At 33.9% G+C, this 16,097-nt stretch overlaps 2 protein-coding genes and 1 long non-coding RNA gene across 3 annotated transcripts; all 3 read right to left on the reverse strand.

Moving 5' to 3' along the window:
• Positions 1 to 989: 989 nt before the first annotated feature.
• On the reverse strand, positions 990 to 7,080 carry LOC134241615 (uncharacterized). The gene is made up of 6 exons (XR_009986697.1): positions 6,548 to 7,080; positions 6,212 to 6,441; positions 5,119 to 5,219; positions 4,528 to 4,678; positions 1,619 to 4,359; positions 990 to 1,531 (listed from the first exon to the last, which is right to left on the reverse strand). It is a non-coding gene; the product is annotated as an uncharacterized LOC134241615 (long non-coding RNA).
• A 3,406-nt stretch (positions 7,081 to 10,486) lies between these two features.
• LOC134241642 (uncharacterized) lies at positions 10,487 to 11,823 on the reverse strand. Its single transcript, XM_062723674.1, has 4 exons — positions 11,767 to 11,823; positions 11,422 to 11,512; positions 10,643 to 10,769; positions 10,487 to 10,532 (listed from the first exon to the last, which is right to left on the reverse strand). The coding sequence occupies exons 2-4, from the start codon at positions 11,504 to 11,506 to the stop codon at positions 10,508 to 10,510; spliced, it is 237 nt and encodes a 78-aa protein (XP_062579658.1). The 5' UTR covers positions 11,507 to 11,512; positions 11,767 to 11,823; the 3' UTR covers positions 10,487 to 10,507.
• Positions 11,824 to 12,678: 855 nt separating this feature from the next.
• On the reverse strand, positions 12,679 to 15,371 carry LOC134241643 (fibrinolytic enzyme, isozyme C-like). Its single transcript, XM_062723675.1, has 7 exons — positions 15,338 to 15,371; positions 14,404 to 14,471; positions 14,085 to 14,230; positions 13,916 to 13,994; positions 13,625 to 13,805; positions 13,253 to 13,401; positions 12,679 to 13,090 (listed from the first exon to the last, which is right to left on the reverse strand). Exons 1-7 carry the CDS (start codon positions 15,369 to 15,371, stop codon positions 12,923 to 12,925), a joined length of 825 nt encoding a protein of 274 aa, XP_062579659.1. The 3' UTR covers positions 12,679 to 12,922.
• Between the last annotated feature and the right edge of the window lie 726 nt (positions 15,372 to 16,097).

Consider the following 16,097-nt stretch of genomic DNA (forward strand, 5'->3'; position numbering starts at 1 on the left):
TGTTATTCTATATTTCTCATACAATTTATTGAATTCAGCACATTTCGAAAGTTTTCAAAATTTGACTTTTGTGGGGGCAAATATATGCAATATAAAGTACCGCATATAGTTCTTTGTATGCTGATGGGAGCCATTAAAATGCATAAAGATTTTTTTTATCTTGACCTTTTTAGCTCACCTGAGCCAAAGGCACAAGTGAGATTTTCTGATCACAATTTGTCTGTTGTCGTCGTTGTTGACGTCATCGTTGTTGTAAACTTTTCACATTTTCGACTTCTTCTCAAGAACCACTGGACCAATTCAACCAAACTTGCCACAAAGCATTCTTGAGTAAAGGGGATTCAAGTTTGTTCAAATGAAGGGCCACACCCTCATTCAAGGGGATATACTAGCAGTAGGGAATTAATGAAAATTTAGTAGTATCTTTTAAAAATCTTCTTCTTAAGAACCTATGTGCCAGGAAAGATGAAACTTCTGGGGAAACATCCTCAGGTAGTGTAGATTTGAGTTCAAATTATGACCCCCGGGGGTAGGGCGGGGCCACAATGGCTGACCAAAGTTTAACATAGAAATATATAGGAAAATTCTTTAAAAATCTTCTTCTCAAGTATAACAAAGCCATAATTGATCATATTTATATGGAAGCATCCTCAGGTAGTGAAGATTCAAGTTTGTTCAAATCATGACCCCCAGGGGTAATTTTACATAGACATATATATGAAAATTCTTTAAAAATCAACTTATCAAGAATAGCAAAGCCATGATTGGTCATGGCACTACTTTTGGATATATAAACTATTTAATTATAAACCAATTTCTACTTTTTCCCAGCCACAGTGTTCAGGTGAGCGATGTGGCCCATGGGCCTCTTGTTTGAACTCACTTTTCTCAAAATTTGTTTTGGTGTAGATTCAAAGAAACTCTTTCTGATTGTCTTTTTTTCCTATTTAAGATAAAGCAAGCATACATTATCAACTGTGTCCATTTTTTTACCTTGACCTTTCAAGTGTCCTTTGAAGTTACATGTAATTTATTGTTCATTTAACTCAGTTTATTCAATCTTTTCAAAAATTCTTTTGTCACCTTCATGTACCAGTCAAATACAAAATTTCTTATTGCATTAATAGTTAGTTTTCATATGCTGTGCCATTCCTTAGGAAGAGACCTTATGCATTAACTGAGGTCCCGTGTCGCAGTAGGTGCTGGCATGAAAAAGATCCCTCCTTGCTCAATGGCCCTGTGTGCCCAGTATAGTACAAAATTTGCAGCTCTCCACTGGCAACTGGTGGCATCTCCATATAAGTGAAAAGTTCTCAAAAGGAACATTAAACAAAATATACACCCATCATATGATTGTTAAAAGGGATATCAAAACTGTTTTTTTATATTGTTCTTTTATTGTATTGTCCACTGCTTTCGCAAAAGCGAAGGAACATTAAATCTCATTGGTTTGTCAGTCTATTACCTGTGACAAAACCTTTCTAAATACATTATGATTTGTGACCTTGAAGTTTGACCTACTTTTCACAAACTTTAACCTTGATCATGACTTTTAAATGAGGAGAGTCTGAAGAGATAGGGCTTTAATATTAAATCTGTGTAATGGCTGTGACAAGACCTTTCTAAATACAATATGATTTTTGATCTTGTGACCTTGACCTACTTCTCCTTATCGTTTGATCGACAGGAGATAGGGATTTCATATTTGACATGGGCACTACTTGTGACAATGTATTTTTGAACATGCTATGATTTCTGACAACATGACCTTCAAGATTGACCTTATTTTCAAATTATCAACCTTGATGATTACTTTTGAATGAAATATGACAGGGCATTCATATTTGACTTTTATAACTTCATATCAGTGATTAGTATTCCAATTTCTCGTAGATCTGTTTTCGAGTAGTGATTCGTGATTTCTAGGGGGTGGGGGTCAAAGTTCACTTTTACTTGGTTTAGTATATATTTCCAGAGACCCCTTTAGATCTGTGCATGTTGTGCCAAATTTGACAATATAGTGTTCCTTGAGATATGGCCCTTATTTCAGAAGTTTATGCACACTGCACAAATGGCCACAGACTTAGCTCAAAAGAGCTAAACAAAAATAATGAGAGAAAAATACTGGTAAAATATTTTTTAATTTACATTATTTATGCCAAGAAAACAAAATGATTTGATATACATTTCACATTTACATTTAAAAAAAACCCTGAAAAGGCACATGTCATGGGCCACAAAGCTCACATGAGTTTCTTCAGAAAAAATATATATATACTGGGGTATTATTGGTATCTTTTTTTCATTCTTGTACGAAAATTTGATATTACTTCATTACCAAATGTGTCCTCATAGATACAGCAAAACTCAGTTATAACGAAGTCACTGGGAATTATGAAACTACTTCGCTATATCCTTAATTCGTTATAACTGTATATGACACTCAGGAAATGTATACAGCTGGGGATCCAAGATGACTTCGCTATATCAGTGAATTTGCAATATCCGTGTTCATACTAAACGAGTTTTACTGTATTTGCTCTACCCTTGGGATGCTTGAAGAATTAATCCTCTGAAAACTGACTTATTTTTTTTTAGCCTCATCATCCTCTGGGCGCATATTTCGATGAAAATCTGTTTTTTTTTTTCAAAAAGACTTTAAATACTGGCCCCTTTGATCTTAAAAAAAATTCTCCGCCTTCCCATGTAAAAGTTTTATCCCCTTCTATGGACATGCTACACCTGGTTTCCATGATATGAAGAATTCAGAATTTATTCATACATATATGTTATACCGTATAAGCAAAATCTGTATCGGGTATTTAGTTGTGGAATTATCGTCAGGGATGCTGAGATCACTAAAGCTCAACATCGCTAAAATTAACAGCGTTTTATATCAAACAGTGGTTCTAAATAGTGAAACAGACTAACAATGGATATCAATCAGAACAAGAGGCCCAAGGCCACATCACTCATCTGTGTACTTTGGCCATGCTGTTCTTTACCAGATTTCCACACCAGAGTATACCCATAGTGGCCCTGCACTTTTCCCAAAATTCATTATTTCACAAGAGTACTTTCAAACAAGTTTCAGCTTTTCTGGCTTAGTGGTTCTTGAAAAGGTTTTTTTTTATGATCCCACCCAATTTTTGTTTGTTTGTTTGTTTTTTTTTTTTTTTGACAATTTCTCCCTATAACTTATAAGGGTACTTGGCCCTTCAGTTTAACAAATCTTTAACTTCATTTTACACAAGGATGTTTTGTATACGTTTGGTTAAAATTAGCCCACTGGTTCTGTTGAGATGAAGTTGAAAATGTGAAAAGTTTACATACAGAGGAATGGAGAGATGAACGAACAACAGTTGATCAGAAAAGCTCACTTCATGCCTGGAGACCAGTACAGACAAGCCAAAATTTCAATTTTGAATAACTTTTTATTTATGACATATTCATTTTAAAAACTGTGCATGTTTGTATACATATGGTAAAAATTCTGCTTTGTTATCAATTTTTTTCAAAATCCAGAAGTCTCTGATGAGACTGTAGCTCTACTGGTCTGTATGTGTATAAAAGGAAAAGTGGCACTTGGATTTGACTTTTCAACAGGCAAAAATAAATAGAATTATGTATCTTTGTGTAGTGTAATAGTGCATATTGTGTGCCAAATTATATTGAAATCAAACCAAAATTGAAGGATTTCGTTTTAAGGAATTTCACACAAATTTTGATTTTTAGTAACCATGGCAACACTGTTCATCGAAATCAAAAATTGATGCACTAAATTATGTACCTTAGTGTAGTCTACTTAAGTGCTAAGTTATACTGAAATCAGACCAAAATTGTAGGAAGAGTAGCATTTTGAAGAAAATTTCACAGAATTTTTTATTTTAGTAACCATGGCAACACTGTTCATCGAAATAAAAAAAACTGATGCACTAAACTATGTATCTTTATATAGTCTACCTGTGTGCCAAGTTATATTGAAATCATATTAAAACTGTAGGAGGAGTAGCATTTTGAAAAATTGTTTACAGACAGACAGACAGACAGCTAGGCAGACAGACAGCTCGACAGATGGACGACGAATGCCTTAATATCGCATAATCTCTTATGGTCTCTGACAAGTATAGCTAATTATATCCCTTTTGAATTTTAAGTTTGCTCTCAGTTTATGGTCTTAGGACTTTTCAACTCAGGTGAGCTAAAAATTCTCTAGAGCTTAACAGCTCATCTGAGCTGAATTTTTGGGAAAAATCAATAAAGGTTTCTTTTTTTTATATCAATTGTCAATATCTCTGTAGGCCAAACACACTCTCAAAGGATAGTCTAAGCTTCTGCAACTGGTAAAGGCTTCATTTACTGCAAAAATCAGAGGGAAAAAATTAATCCATTTCAGTTCTTATTTTAAAGTTTGCAGAAAAATTAATCAAAAATATTTAAAATCTTTCTTTTCTGAAAATATTAGATTTTTTAAAAGGTTTTTCCATGCTGTTATATTTCAAACTTATAAGAACAATCTTTACAAACCTCTAAACTTGAAATTCAAAAACTATTCCTGTTGAGTCCTTTTCTGTATGACCCACTAAGACTGTCCTCTTCTGGATTCAGCTGTATGTATATTGGTATAACTGAAGGTTGATGAAATATTCAGCATTTCATGGAGTAGGCCTTGATAATACTAAAGTAAAAACAGCAAAGATGCAATATGTATCAAAAGGAATGTGTAAATTATCATACTGTGCAACATTATATGTTAAACAGATGCCCATGGACCACAATGTTCACCTGTGTAACTATGGCCTTTCTGATCTTCATCAGCAGATTATTGTAAAATATATTTCTTTCTCATAACATAATATGTTATGACCCCATCCTACATTTAGACTTAATGATTTGAACAAACTTGAATCAAAACATGGTCGAACAAATAATTAGTTTGGGTCGGCTAAATTCTAAGTGGTACGTCTTATAGGCAAATGAAAACAGACATTTTTTTTTTTGTTAAATTAAGGCCTTAAGGGAATAAGTTTGTTCAGAAAAGATTATGTGAGGGTAGCAAATACAAAAGGATAAAATATAAAATGCAAGATTTCAATTTATTGTCAATTTATTACTGACCTTTGAACTTGAAAGTGGTGCATTGATTAAATATCTTGCAAATCCAATACACAATGTGGTATTTTTCCAGTTGACATCAGTTCTGGCCTTTGATCTTTAACCTTGACATTGAGAACAAAATATATAGATCTGTATTTCCACTATAAATGATTGTTTTGAATGTGGATAGTCAAATTGAAGATATGAAATACTTATTAATGAATAGTCAATTGCATCTTCTCGACCCTTTGTCAAGCTCGGAAAAACACCTTGAATGTATTAGCATCACCGAGTGTGTGTAGGGGCCACATCACCTGAGCACAAAATTCCACACAAGGCGTTCATCATTTGAACAAAAAATCTACACTACCTGAGGATGATTCCATATAAATATCACAAATCATAGCTTTGAAGTACTTGAAAAGAAGATTTTAAAAGGTTTCCCTATATATCCCTATGTAAAACTTGGGTCGGCCATTTTGCCCCCACCCTTGCCCCAGGGGTCATGATTTGAACAAACTTGAATCTACACTACCTGAGGATGATTCCACATGAGTTTCCTCTCTTCTGGCCCAGTGGTTCTTGAGAAGAAGATTTTTAAAGATTTTTTCCTATATATTCCTATGTAAAACTTGGGTCGGCCATTTTGGCCCCACCCTGGCCCCTGGGGTCATGATTTGAACAAACTTGAATCTACACTACCTTAAGATGCTTCCATATGAGTTTCATCTTTCCTGGCCCAGCGGTTCTGGAGAAGAAGATTTTTTAAAAATGCCATAAATTTTTCACAAATTCATAATTATCTCCCCTTGGAAGGGGGCGTGGCCCTTCATTTGAACAAATTTGATTCCCCTTTACCCAAGGATACTTTGTGCCAAGATTGGTTGAAATTGGCCCAGTGGTTCTTGAGAAGAAGATGAAAATGTGAAAAGTTTACGCCGACGACGACAATGACAACAACGACTACAACAACGACAACGACAGACAACGGACAAATTTTGATCAGAAAAGCTCACTTGAGCCTTCGGCTCAGGTGAGCTAAAAATTTCAAAATGAAAAAAATCACTGAAGCTAATAAAAGGGAGTATATAAATTTAAAATACAAATCCAATACCCATTGTGGTGTCTTTCCAGCTGACATCAGTTCTGGCCTTTGATCTTTGACCTTGACCTTGGAGAAAGGTTGTCTATGCCAAATAAACTTATTCCAGGTAGACCATGGATTTCCGCTTGTCGAAAGATGCGACTGAAATGAAGTGTACCACTTTCTCCTGCACATTCTTAATTACTGCAAAATGGGTCCCATAGCCAAAGACTCCAGTCAGCATGTGTCAATCTGAGATACTATAAATAGTTACATTTATAAATTTTTAATATGGATGAATTAGTCATGTAAATTATCTGCATATAATAAAAAAGAATTAATTACAAGACATGAAAGAATACCTACCTGTAGATCTATAACCAACTTTCAAATATTGAATGCGCCATGGATCTGGAGTTTTGTTGATTGTTCAGTACAACATAGTCACTGCAACCTAGTACTAAGAGAAGAAAAGTAAATAAAAGATCAATATTGAAATATTGTAAAAATATAATGCACAGTCTATCGGCATATCGATAATTAGCAGGACAAAGCCCACCCCTCCGTTTTTACACCCCAAAAGTCCTATAATTTGCACTTGAATATACGTAAATTCTTATGAAAGTATAATGTAAACTACTTGATTCTTAACGGATGATACGAAACATTATTTGTTTATGTTCATAATTTCACAGAATTACTAATTTGCCGATACACAAATTCGAATTTCCTCGATGAAAACTGCAGAATGTTTTCGATTATTTGAAATGCTGTTCATATCACTTATCTAAAAGAAACATTGCATTAATTAGAACAACAGACTAAGATATTCAGATAGATTGACGAGGAAAAATTCACCTGTACTTACGTTATTTGTCACTGTCAGCTGATGAGCAAATCCAATAGGGCAATACACATTTTTAGCGGGATTTCGTTGTTAGGGAAGCGCTTGCATTTGCAATCTTGACAGCGCTTGGAAGTCATACATCCTGGCGCAATGCAATCATGACCATAAATCTTGCCTGCGTTTGAAAAACACATCATGACCAAGCCAAGATTGACGCTTGACATTGCATCCTGACTTGGCCAGGATTGACGCTTGAAGAAATCTTGACTGCGTTTGGAAGTAATTTATCTTGGCGCAATGCAATCATGACCGACCAAGATAGATGGTCATGTTGTCAATCCTGGCTCGGTCAACGACTCAACATTGAATCATGACCCGGCCAAGATTGGATGGTCATGTTTTCAATCTTGACTCGGCCATGTTATCAATCTTGACTGAGCCATGTTATCAATCCTAACCTGGCCAAGATAGGATGGCCATGTTATCAATCTTGACTTGGTCATGTAATCAATCCTGACTTGGTCAAGATTGAATCATCACCTTGCCAAGATAGGATGGCAACGTTGTCAATCCTGACTTGGTCAGGATATGATGGTCATGTTATTAATCTTGACTTGGGCAAGGGTGGCCAAGACTTGGTCAGGATATGATGGTCATGACTTGGTCAGGATAAAATGGTCATGTTATCAATGTTGACTTGGTCATGTTATCAATCCCCTATGGCTTTCCATAATCCTGACCTGGTCAAGATGGTAAAAATCCTGACTTGGTCATGTTTAAATCTTGACTTGGTCAGGCTTGATAACATGACCAGATCAAGATCGTTTTTCAATGAAATATATAGAACATGACATGGGGGGTCCCCTATGGCTTTCCATATATTATATATAAAAACATTTCGTAGTATATATTTGATTTTGGGTTTCTTTTCATTTTACGCTCAATGAAGTATCAGTAATCCCATTGTTTTATACATACGATGAAAGAATTATTTTTCTCCAGTAGAAGACTAGTTTTGTGGACATCATATGAAAAAATAATTTAACTTTTAGATTTACCTTTTGAACACTTTACCTTTGAACACCAGGGCAATTTACTTACCCAAGTGTAAAAAACAGATTTAGTCTGCATGAGAGTATTATACTTTAACTTAATTTTATTCTGATTTGCAAAAAGAGGGAAATGAGTATAATAAGAGACGTATTTGCCAATTCTCTTTAAAATTATCTTTTGCCAATATTCTTTAAAATTATCCATGCCTTACCTAGTGTAAGATGCCACAATGAATGTAACAGGTTTAACTTGCTAATCCTATTACACATATGTACAATGTATGAGGGTTTATCCAAAAGTAATATCATTGTGTCCATGTCTTTGGCGTCATATTATCAAATATAATATACCAAAATAAGCACAAATATAAATCTAATAAAACTTGAATATTTCATTTAGTGATGTTAAACCGAATTTATTTTATAGATGTTTAAAACATAGAGCATAGGGGGTGTCGCCGCGTCACAACCGAACGTCACAAATTAAAGTGTACTTTTTTGGAATAAAAAAGACAAAAACATTTAATGTATGACATCATTGCTATTTTTTAATCAAAAAAAATATCCCCGATGCATTGAAAAAAAGAAATGTCGAAATGGAAAAAAAAAACGCCACAACAAACTGTAAATTATGCATTTTTGCTTCAAAATGGAGAAATCGCCAGTAGAGACAGTTACATTAATTCATCAGACTCACAGGGGAAAGAATGTAAAAAACAGACTTGTTTAGATGGTTTCAGCGATTTTGAGTTGGTGATGGGTCATTGAATGCTCAGTAGATGACAAAAGGACCGAAAGATAGGAGGGCAGACGGAAACGTTCAATGGTGTGTGACGTTGTCAAAAATGACAGACGGTTAGAGCGATAAGTGAAATTTTAGGTTGGTCTTATACTATTGTTCAAAGAATTAATCATGAAAAGAGTGAGTGCACGATGGGTACCAAGTTTTCTTTAGAAAAGTGAAATTTGTTAACGCGTTCGTGAATTTTAATGAAACGAAGGGAAGCGTTTAAATGTATGACGGCGCGTATCCGTCATATGACGTTATTTAGGTGCGTCGATTACCAAAATCACACGTTGTATATAATCCGAAATTTTGAAAAGTATAAATCATATTGAATTGAAATTTTCAGGTCTAATTTCAAATAAATGTAGCTTTCATCATTAATAATTGTTTTGCTTTACGATCAACCCTCGTATGTGGTTGAATTGGAAGTTGCAAAGCGGTGCTGTTTACTGATTATTTATGAAGCAAAGACTTTCTCGAAATAAAACAATATAATGTACCCATCATAACTATGATTTCATGCATGTTAGTAAATTAAGATTTCATGCACGACCTTGCTGAGCAATGTCACACCCGGTGGTGAAGTGAAATTTTTGTCTTTCGCTAATATACCATTTTTCAATTGTAAATGAGATGTACACATAGGTAACATTGAAAATGATTTATAAGTAAGGTGCACTTTTGTGGCATGAAATTTGTTTGAAATGTTATGTTTTACGGCTTTTTTTTTACCATTTATTTAATATTTATCGTGCCAGCAACCCACATCGAACTTCAAAATCGTGGGGAAAATATGGAAAACAAAAGATTTTGGACTTACCTGATCTAGAATTTTTCCGGATAATGGTTTGCTTCAGTATGTCTTCTGTATTTCTCCATTCTCATGAAGATCGAAGGCTTTGAATTTATTTATTTTTTTTTTAAATTCCATTTATTTAGTAAGAGGAAAAAGTACACTTGTGTACCGATTAATTTTTCCGCATTGAATTATGCAAAAAGCAACGAGTTCTGACTTTATAGAGGTAGAATATCGTAGTTATACTAAATACAAATGTTATACTGAATGAGATATTAATTCATCCAAAGTCTAACATCAGATATGATACTTGTGTGTACTAAAACATTTCGGCTCAGTATTTTTGAAGTTATTGGTGACATACAACGTTAATTGTGTGTTTTTCAAGATGAAGTAATGTTTATTTTTTTTCAATTTCCTCGTTAGCTTGATCCTGAGGATATAATTTGAAAACAACTCAAAACTACTTTAAATAAACTTTTAAAATGAAACCATGTTCCAAGATTTCCAAAAATTATGAATATATATTCGTCAACATATTTTAATATACTAGTAATTAAAACCATGTCTGGATAGATACTACTTATAGTTTACGTTAGGAAACAAAAAATATTTTGGAGGTCGATACATTACAGTGTTATCATGTCAATGTAAAAGCAAAACTTCTCTTTCGTCTACAGTTGAGAAGCTTGTTATTTTGTCTTCCTTTAACGTAATACCTGCTCATTATTTAATGTTTCACCAGTTCTGTAACGTACTCTGCAGTGTACACACTCTTTGCTGTATTAACAAACAGCAAATCGAAATTAAAATATAACAAAGCTTAGTCTTTTAACAGATTTATTTAACCGTTGAGAGTGGAGATCAGTCTGAAAAATAAAATTATTTAATATGAATATGATAAACAGGAGCATTTTATCTTTCCAAAAAAAAAAATCCGAGTAAAGGAATTTTTCGGAACATTCTGAGGTTTACTTACGTGCTGCATGCGGTGGGACAGACAAGTTCTCCCAGGCCGCTGACGACGGACTTACAGAGAGTATTACAGGTGCTAACCTCCATGTCTGGTGTGATCAGGTGCTTGATCTGGTCCATAACAGCATGAACTGACAACAATAAAGCATATCTAATATGATAGTTATCGATATATTAATTATTTTATGTTAAGTTTCTCAGTATCACAAAATGTCTGTTCTGTTAAGTCGTTCAATCGCAAACGATCATGATTGTTAAGATACACTTTTCAAACCTTTGAATATTTTTCGCACGCACCCCTTTCTCTCTCTCTCTCTTAAGAAAGGATTAAAAAAAAGTCGTGTTAGCAATAACTTGCTCTGAACTGTACTTATAGATGAATTTTGAAACTCATGCAGTTGCTTTAAGGAAAAATGTTATTCCTCTGTGCTGCTTATTTAATATTTATCAATGCAAAATCTTACATTACCTACTCACGAAAAGTACGATTCATTAAAGAAAATGAAATAACTGAAAAAGAAGATCCACAAGGATTTCATTCATTGAAAGCTTGAATAATGAATTGTCTCCCTTTTTTGTTTATTTAAGAACATGTCCAAATTCAGAAAGCCGGGGAAACGTTTTTGAGAAATAAAAAAAAAATCAAATCAAATAAATTAGGCTTGTTTGTTAAATCAAATTACTGATGATGTTTCATTGGGTATGCATAATATTCAAAAACATCATATAATCAATGAACTTTTCAGTCATATAAAGAAATAAGGTATTTTAAAAAATTCTTACGGTCAACAAGCCAGCGTTTGTCCACCTCAGAAGGGGCACAAAAAGCCAGAGGAAGGAGGGCGATCAAGAAAAGTACAGCCTTCATTGTCAGCTGAAAAAAAGACTTATACTGTATATTAAAATTGATTTTTAAAATAGCCACATTCTGGATTCAAATACCTATACTAGTATAAATGTAACTCATTACTATAGCAATCGATGTCACAGTAAAAAAGAGTTCAAACAAATGGTTATGTTTTGACTTAATAGCTAATGAACTGCATAGAGGTTATGAAGACTTGCATGGTTTTGAAAACTGCCCAGTGCAAGAATGCTACACTTCTACAGACCATTTTCACACCCTACCTAATTGTTTCCACTCTCTCAGGTATAGATCTCAGATCCGTGATTCTCCTTATATATGTTGGCATTACGATACATGTTGTATTATAAGATAAAAGTCCAGTATCTAAAGTCACGAAGTGTATTGGTCAATTGAAACTAAAGGGCCAAAATGTCACGGAACTGTCCTAGAAGTTATTTTCATTATGTTATTATGATTGTTATAAAGAAACATATTCGTTTATTGCATTTAGATGGCTATTAACGTATTCTAAAATGCAAACTCCCAAATGACCGTGCAATATATTGGATTCTCTGATTTTTTCACAAAATATGAAAAAAACATGTCAGAACTTATAATTTTTCTTACAGGGATCATTCATTGTTATCAATATAGTAATATTATTCTTTTTTATTTTTCTCCTGTACTTTTTAAGAAATGAGTTAAAATAGAATCCATGGGTGTTGTTCTACCTTAGATCAACTGAGAGGCATAACCCCCCTACCGGGTATGCAGTTGATAAGGGTAACAAATTCACGACGAGCTGGAAAGGTTATGGATATAATAATATTATTTAAATAATGAAAATGAAAAAATTAAATAATCAACTAATTTATTACTAATTACACAAGATTCTCATGTTTATACATGTAACAAATTCACGACGAGGTGGAAAAGTTATGGATATAATAATATTATTTAAATAATGAAAATGAAAAAATTAAATAATCAACTAATTTATTACTAATTACACAAGATTCTCATGTTTATACATGTAACAGAAAAGGGTTTATATATATATGTAATTCGTAAATTTAAAAAAAAAATCAAGAAAAAATTGAAAACATAAATCAAGAAACCTAGTAAATATTCCCAAAAAGATATATATAAAATCAAATCATTAATTAGATGTGCTGGTGGTGCAAATTAATCATTTTGCAATTTATGATATTGATATAGTGGTAAAAAATCGTCATCATGATTTTATTTAAACAACTGGAGGTTTAAAACATAAGGCATACGAAATACATGTACCAGTATATGATTATTGGTTACATTTGATACATGTATTTAGAGTATGTTATACAAAACGACCCAGAACTCATAAAATCAGTGAATCAGATTAAAAATAACCCATTTTATTTTTTCTAAATTATTTATATGCCCATCAATTGAAGTTTACAAAGGAACTCCATTGCTAAGAAGCCAGTCCAGGTAGTAAGCGATTCTGACGTATACTGACGGGTACGATCCGGAACAACCAGTGATTACCCAGGATGCAATGCCAACTACGACATATTCATCACTAGAGGACGCTCTGCAGGCCATGGGTCCACCAGAGTCTCCCTTGATTGGAAAAAAGAAGAAAGAAAACGGCGATGAATTCTCAGTTTTATGTATATTTTAATGCTATACTTTCTGCGAAAGATTAGCGTTAATGAAGTCAATGTATTTTTTTTATTTTGGAACTTGCATCATATCCCTACTGAGGTCAGTAGAGATACGTACCTGGCATGCATTTGTGTTGGCGTATGCGTCAAAGTTACAGGTGTGTTGATCGTATATAGAAGCTCCATTGATTCCAGACATTCTGGTGGCACATTCCGAGTTGGAGATGGCGGGAATCATAGCTTCCTGTAGAGTTGTGGGAAGAGAATCTAGCAGAAAAGAAACCAATTCAAGTAATACGGTTTACGTTTAAAAAAAGTTTGGAAGTGTTTTACTAAATATCAGTTATCTATAGTTTTCGATAGAATTCATAATTGTAAAGATGCTTCACAGAAATACTAGTATTGGTCAGGTTTATCTCTAACATGGCGGCCAAGGGAAAACACAGATGAAAAATGTATCATACAAAAACATATGTGTGACATTGCGTACTTTGGTTTCCTCTGATCTTGCCCCAGCCAGTGATGTAACACTCGTGTGAGTTGTGATTGTAGTATCTGTCTGATGGCAGTCTGGCTGCCTGCACCGTGTCGGAGAACACCAGGTTACCCTGTACCCGGAGAATAGCGATATCATTTGGGAAGCCTGCCGAACTGCCGCTGTAGCCAGAGTGCTATAAACAGCAATTAGTTAAAAAGTTAAAATTAGTTAGAAAACGGGGCAAAAAAGTCAAGAAAAACTATTTTTCCCCATTTGAATTCATAGAGGGTTTTGGAGAATTACCTCAGTAATTGAGCTGAGTTTGTATACGGTACCACCTCCTCTGTTGGATGATCCTACCTCAATATCAAAGAGAGAGTAGCTGGAAAACAGACATAAAGCAAATTGAGCAACACGTCCAAGCTCTGATTCATGCATTTAAGATTTTTAAGATCAAAATTTGAATATTCACATTCTTCCGTTGACACAGTGAGCAGCAGTGAGGAGGTAATTCGGGCTGATGATGATGGCGCCGCATGTGTGTCCTCCATTGTAACGAAGCGACACTTGCCAGGGCCATTCAGCAATGTTAGCATTACTGCCACCGACAACACGAGTCTGTTATTCAGGAAATTTAAAAAAAAAAAAATACACAGTTTCTGCAAGTTTTGTATATTGTGACTAAAATTTAACTATACGTTCAATGAAATTCAAGTTGTTAAATTCGTGCATGTAGGATGAAATGCTTTTGGAAATTCTTATCATTAAAAGGCGGAATAAATGCTACATACGTTGAAATCGTAGGCAGGGGGCTCTCTTCCCGGCTGAACCGCCTTAAGTTCCTCCCCTAATGTGATCCCTTTTTTACAAAAATGATTCAGGGATTAAGTGATGAAAAAATGTAGATAAGGAAAAGGAGTCGATGTTATAAAAACTGAAAATAACACATATCTGTAAACATAGCAAAAACAGGACTCCTGGAAAATCTAGAGGTGGGATCAGGTGCGTAGGCGAAGAAAACATCCCCTATGGACATACTGATCTCATTTCGTTATTTTCCATGTCAGAAGAAAATACCGGTATAATCAACATTGAAATTTTGTTTTTCTTTGATTTAAGGACATATGCAATGTAGTTTGATTTTATTGTATTTTCCCTGGAGATGAAGAGTTCCAATACTTGAAGGAACTGTGTGCTACATGTTGAAGTGTATGTATGCTATTGTACACTTCTTCTGAAACTAGTTTGCATAAATAAAACTCCGAGAATATATGCTAAGTATATAATTTTTGTATATTTTTCTTTGAATTTTACAATAATTTTCATCAACTGATATCTTTTCAAAACCCCTGGTATTTTAGCGGCGTACTGATTTTTTTGTCTGCGAACATCTAATGGCACTATAATCTTAAATTAAGAATATCTTGAATAATTATCAGTAGGTAAGGTACGTTGCACATGTCCTTAAATTAAATATGTAATCCTTTCTTTATTAAACGGTCGGAACAATACCTTCAGAGAGACTAATTCACGAGATATCAATTTTAGCTAAAAAGTTATGATCCACTTTCAATAATTTATGGAAAACTGTAATTTTGTCATATGTGAGCTATCCATTTTCCGGAATTCGAACACTCCGGAACATTACGTTGGATGAGTCCAGATATTTTTTTTGGTAGTTATGAAGTATGCAAAGTTAATTTAAAACAGTAATGAAATTCTTACCAAACAGCAAACACAGCAAAATCAACCCAATCATATCCGAATTATGGCTACAATCTACCTCATGTAGAGAGCGATGTACGATCTTTCATTTATATACCAGTCTCTTGGTACAGATGACAATTCACATTGTTAACCTTCAAGTCGTCATGAAAACAGCGTAATAAACCCCCCATTTTCATCCGAAATAATTTATAATATTTGATTTGTGTAATACTTTAAAATGCCAATAAATTCAAACTCTCATGCGTACATGTATGTACCGATTTATGTTGGGGTAAACTTTCCAGTTTTGAGTCTGGTGTAGTTAAAATTAATTCAAAGAGGGATTAATTTTCTTTTCGGGTGTCTGACAATTGTAGGTGTGTTATTATAAATTATTAAATTATGGTAAAAACATAGGTAATCAAAGATTACGAAGCTCACCTCGACGAATGTTATCAGTTTAAGTAATGCAAATCTCACATCATATTTTCTTAATATTTAGTATTCATCCCAACAACAATATTCTTGCAAGTTGTGTTTAACCCCTTACATGGCATATACACATTTCTAAGCCTGTAGCGTGAAAAATATGTATATGTATAGTGTAAACAAATATTCATAACTGTTAATAATGCAGATATCAAGGTCTTCAAGTTCATTCGGATTGATCTGTTCCCAAAACTTTAACCAAGTCTCTTGTATGGAAAATATAGGTCAGATCCAGCATCCGAAACAAGTCTGATAGTGTCCATCCTTAGATGCATCATCCATGCAAGTT

This window comes from Saccostrea cucullata, unplaced genomic scaffold (genome assembly GCF_032062105.1).
Source record: "Saccostrea cucullata isolate Sc308-1 unplaced genomic scaffold, CSIRO_AGI_Scuc_v1 ctg267, whole genome shotgun sequence".
In the NCBI taxonomy this organism is placed as follows: domain Eukaryota; kingdom Metazoa; phylum Mollusca; class Bivalvia; order Ostreida; family Ostreidae; genus Saccostrea; species Saccostrea cuccullata.

Coding starts and splice junctions, on each gene's coding strand:
- LOC134241642 (XM_062723674.1), bottom strand. CDS start 11,506: ATGAAGGCTGTACTTTTCTTGATCGCCCTCCTTCCTCTGGCTTTTTGT. Junction 10,770..11,421: donor CAAACGCTGGCTTGTTGACC/GTAAGAATTTTT, acceptor TATTGTTGTCAG/TTCATGCTGTTATGGACCAG. Junction 10,533..10,642: donor TGTCCCACCGCATGCAGCAC/GTAAGTAAACCT, acceptor TTTATTTTTCAG/ACTGATCTCCACTCTCAACG.
- LOC134241643 (XM_062723675.1), bottom strand. CDS start 15,371: ATGATTGGGTTGATTTTGCTGTGTTTGCTGTTTG. Junction 13,995..14,084: donor CACTGTGTCAACGGAAGAAT/GTGAATATTCAA, acceptor TCTGTTTTCCAG/CTACTCTCTCTTTGATATTG. Junction 13,091..13,252: donor CCAACACAAATGCATGCCAG/GTACGTATCTCT, acceptor TTTCCAATCAAG/GGAGACTCTGGTGGACCCAT.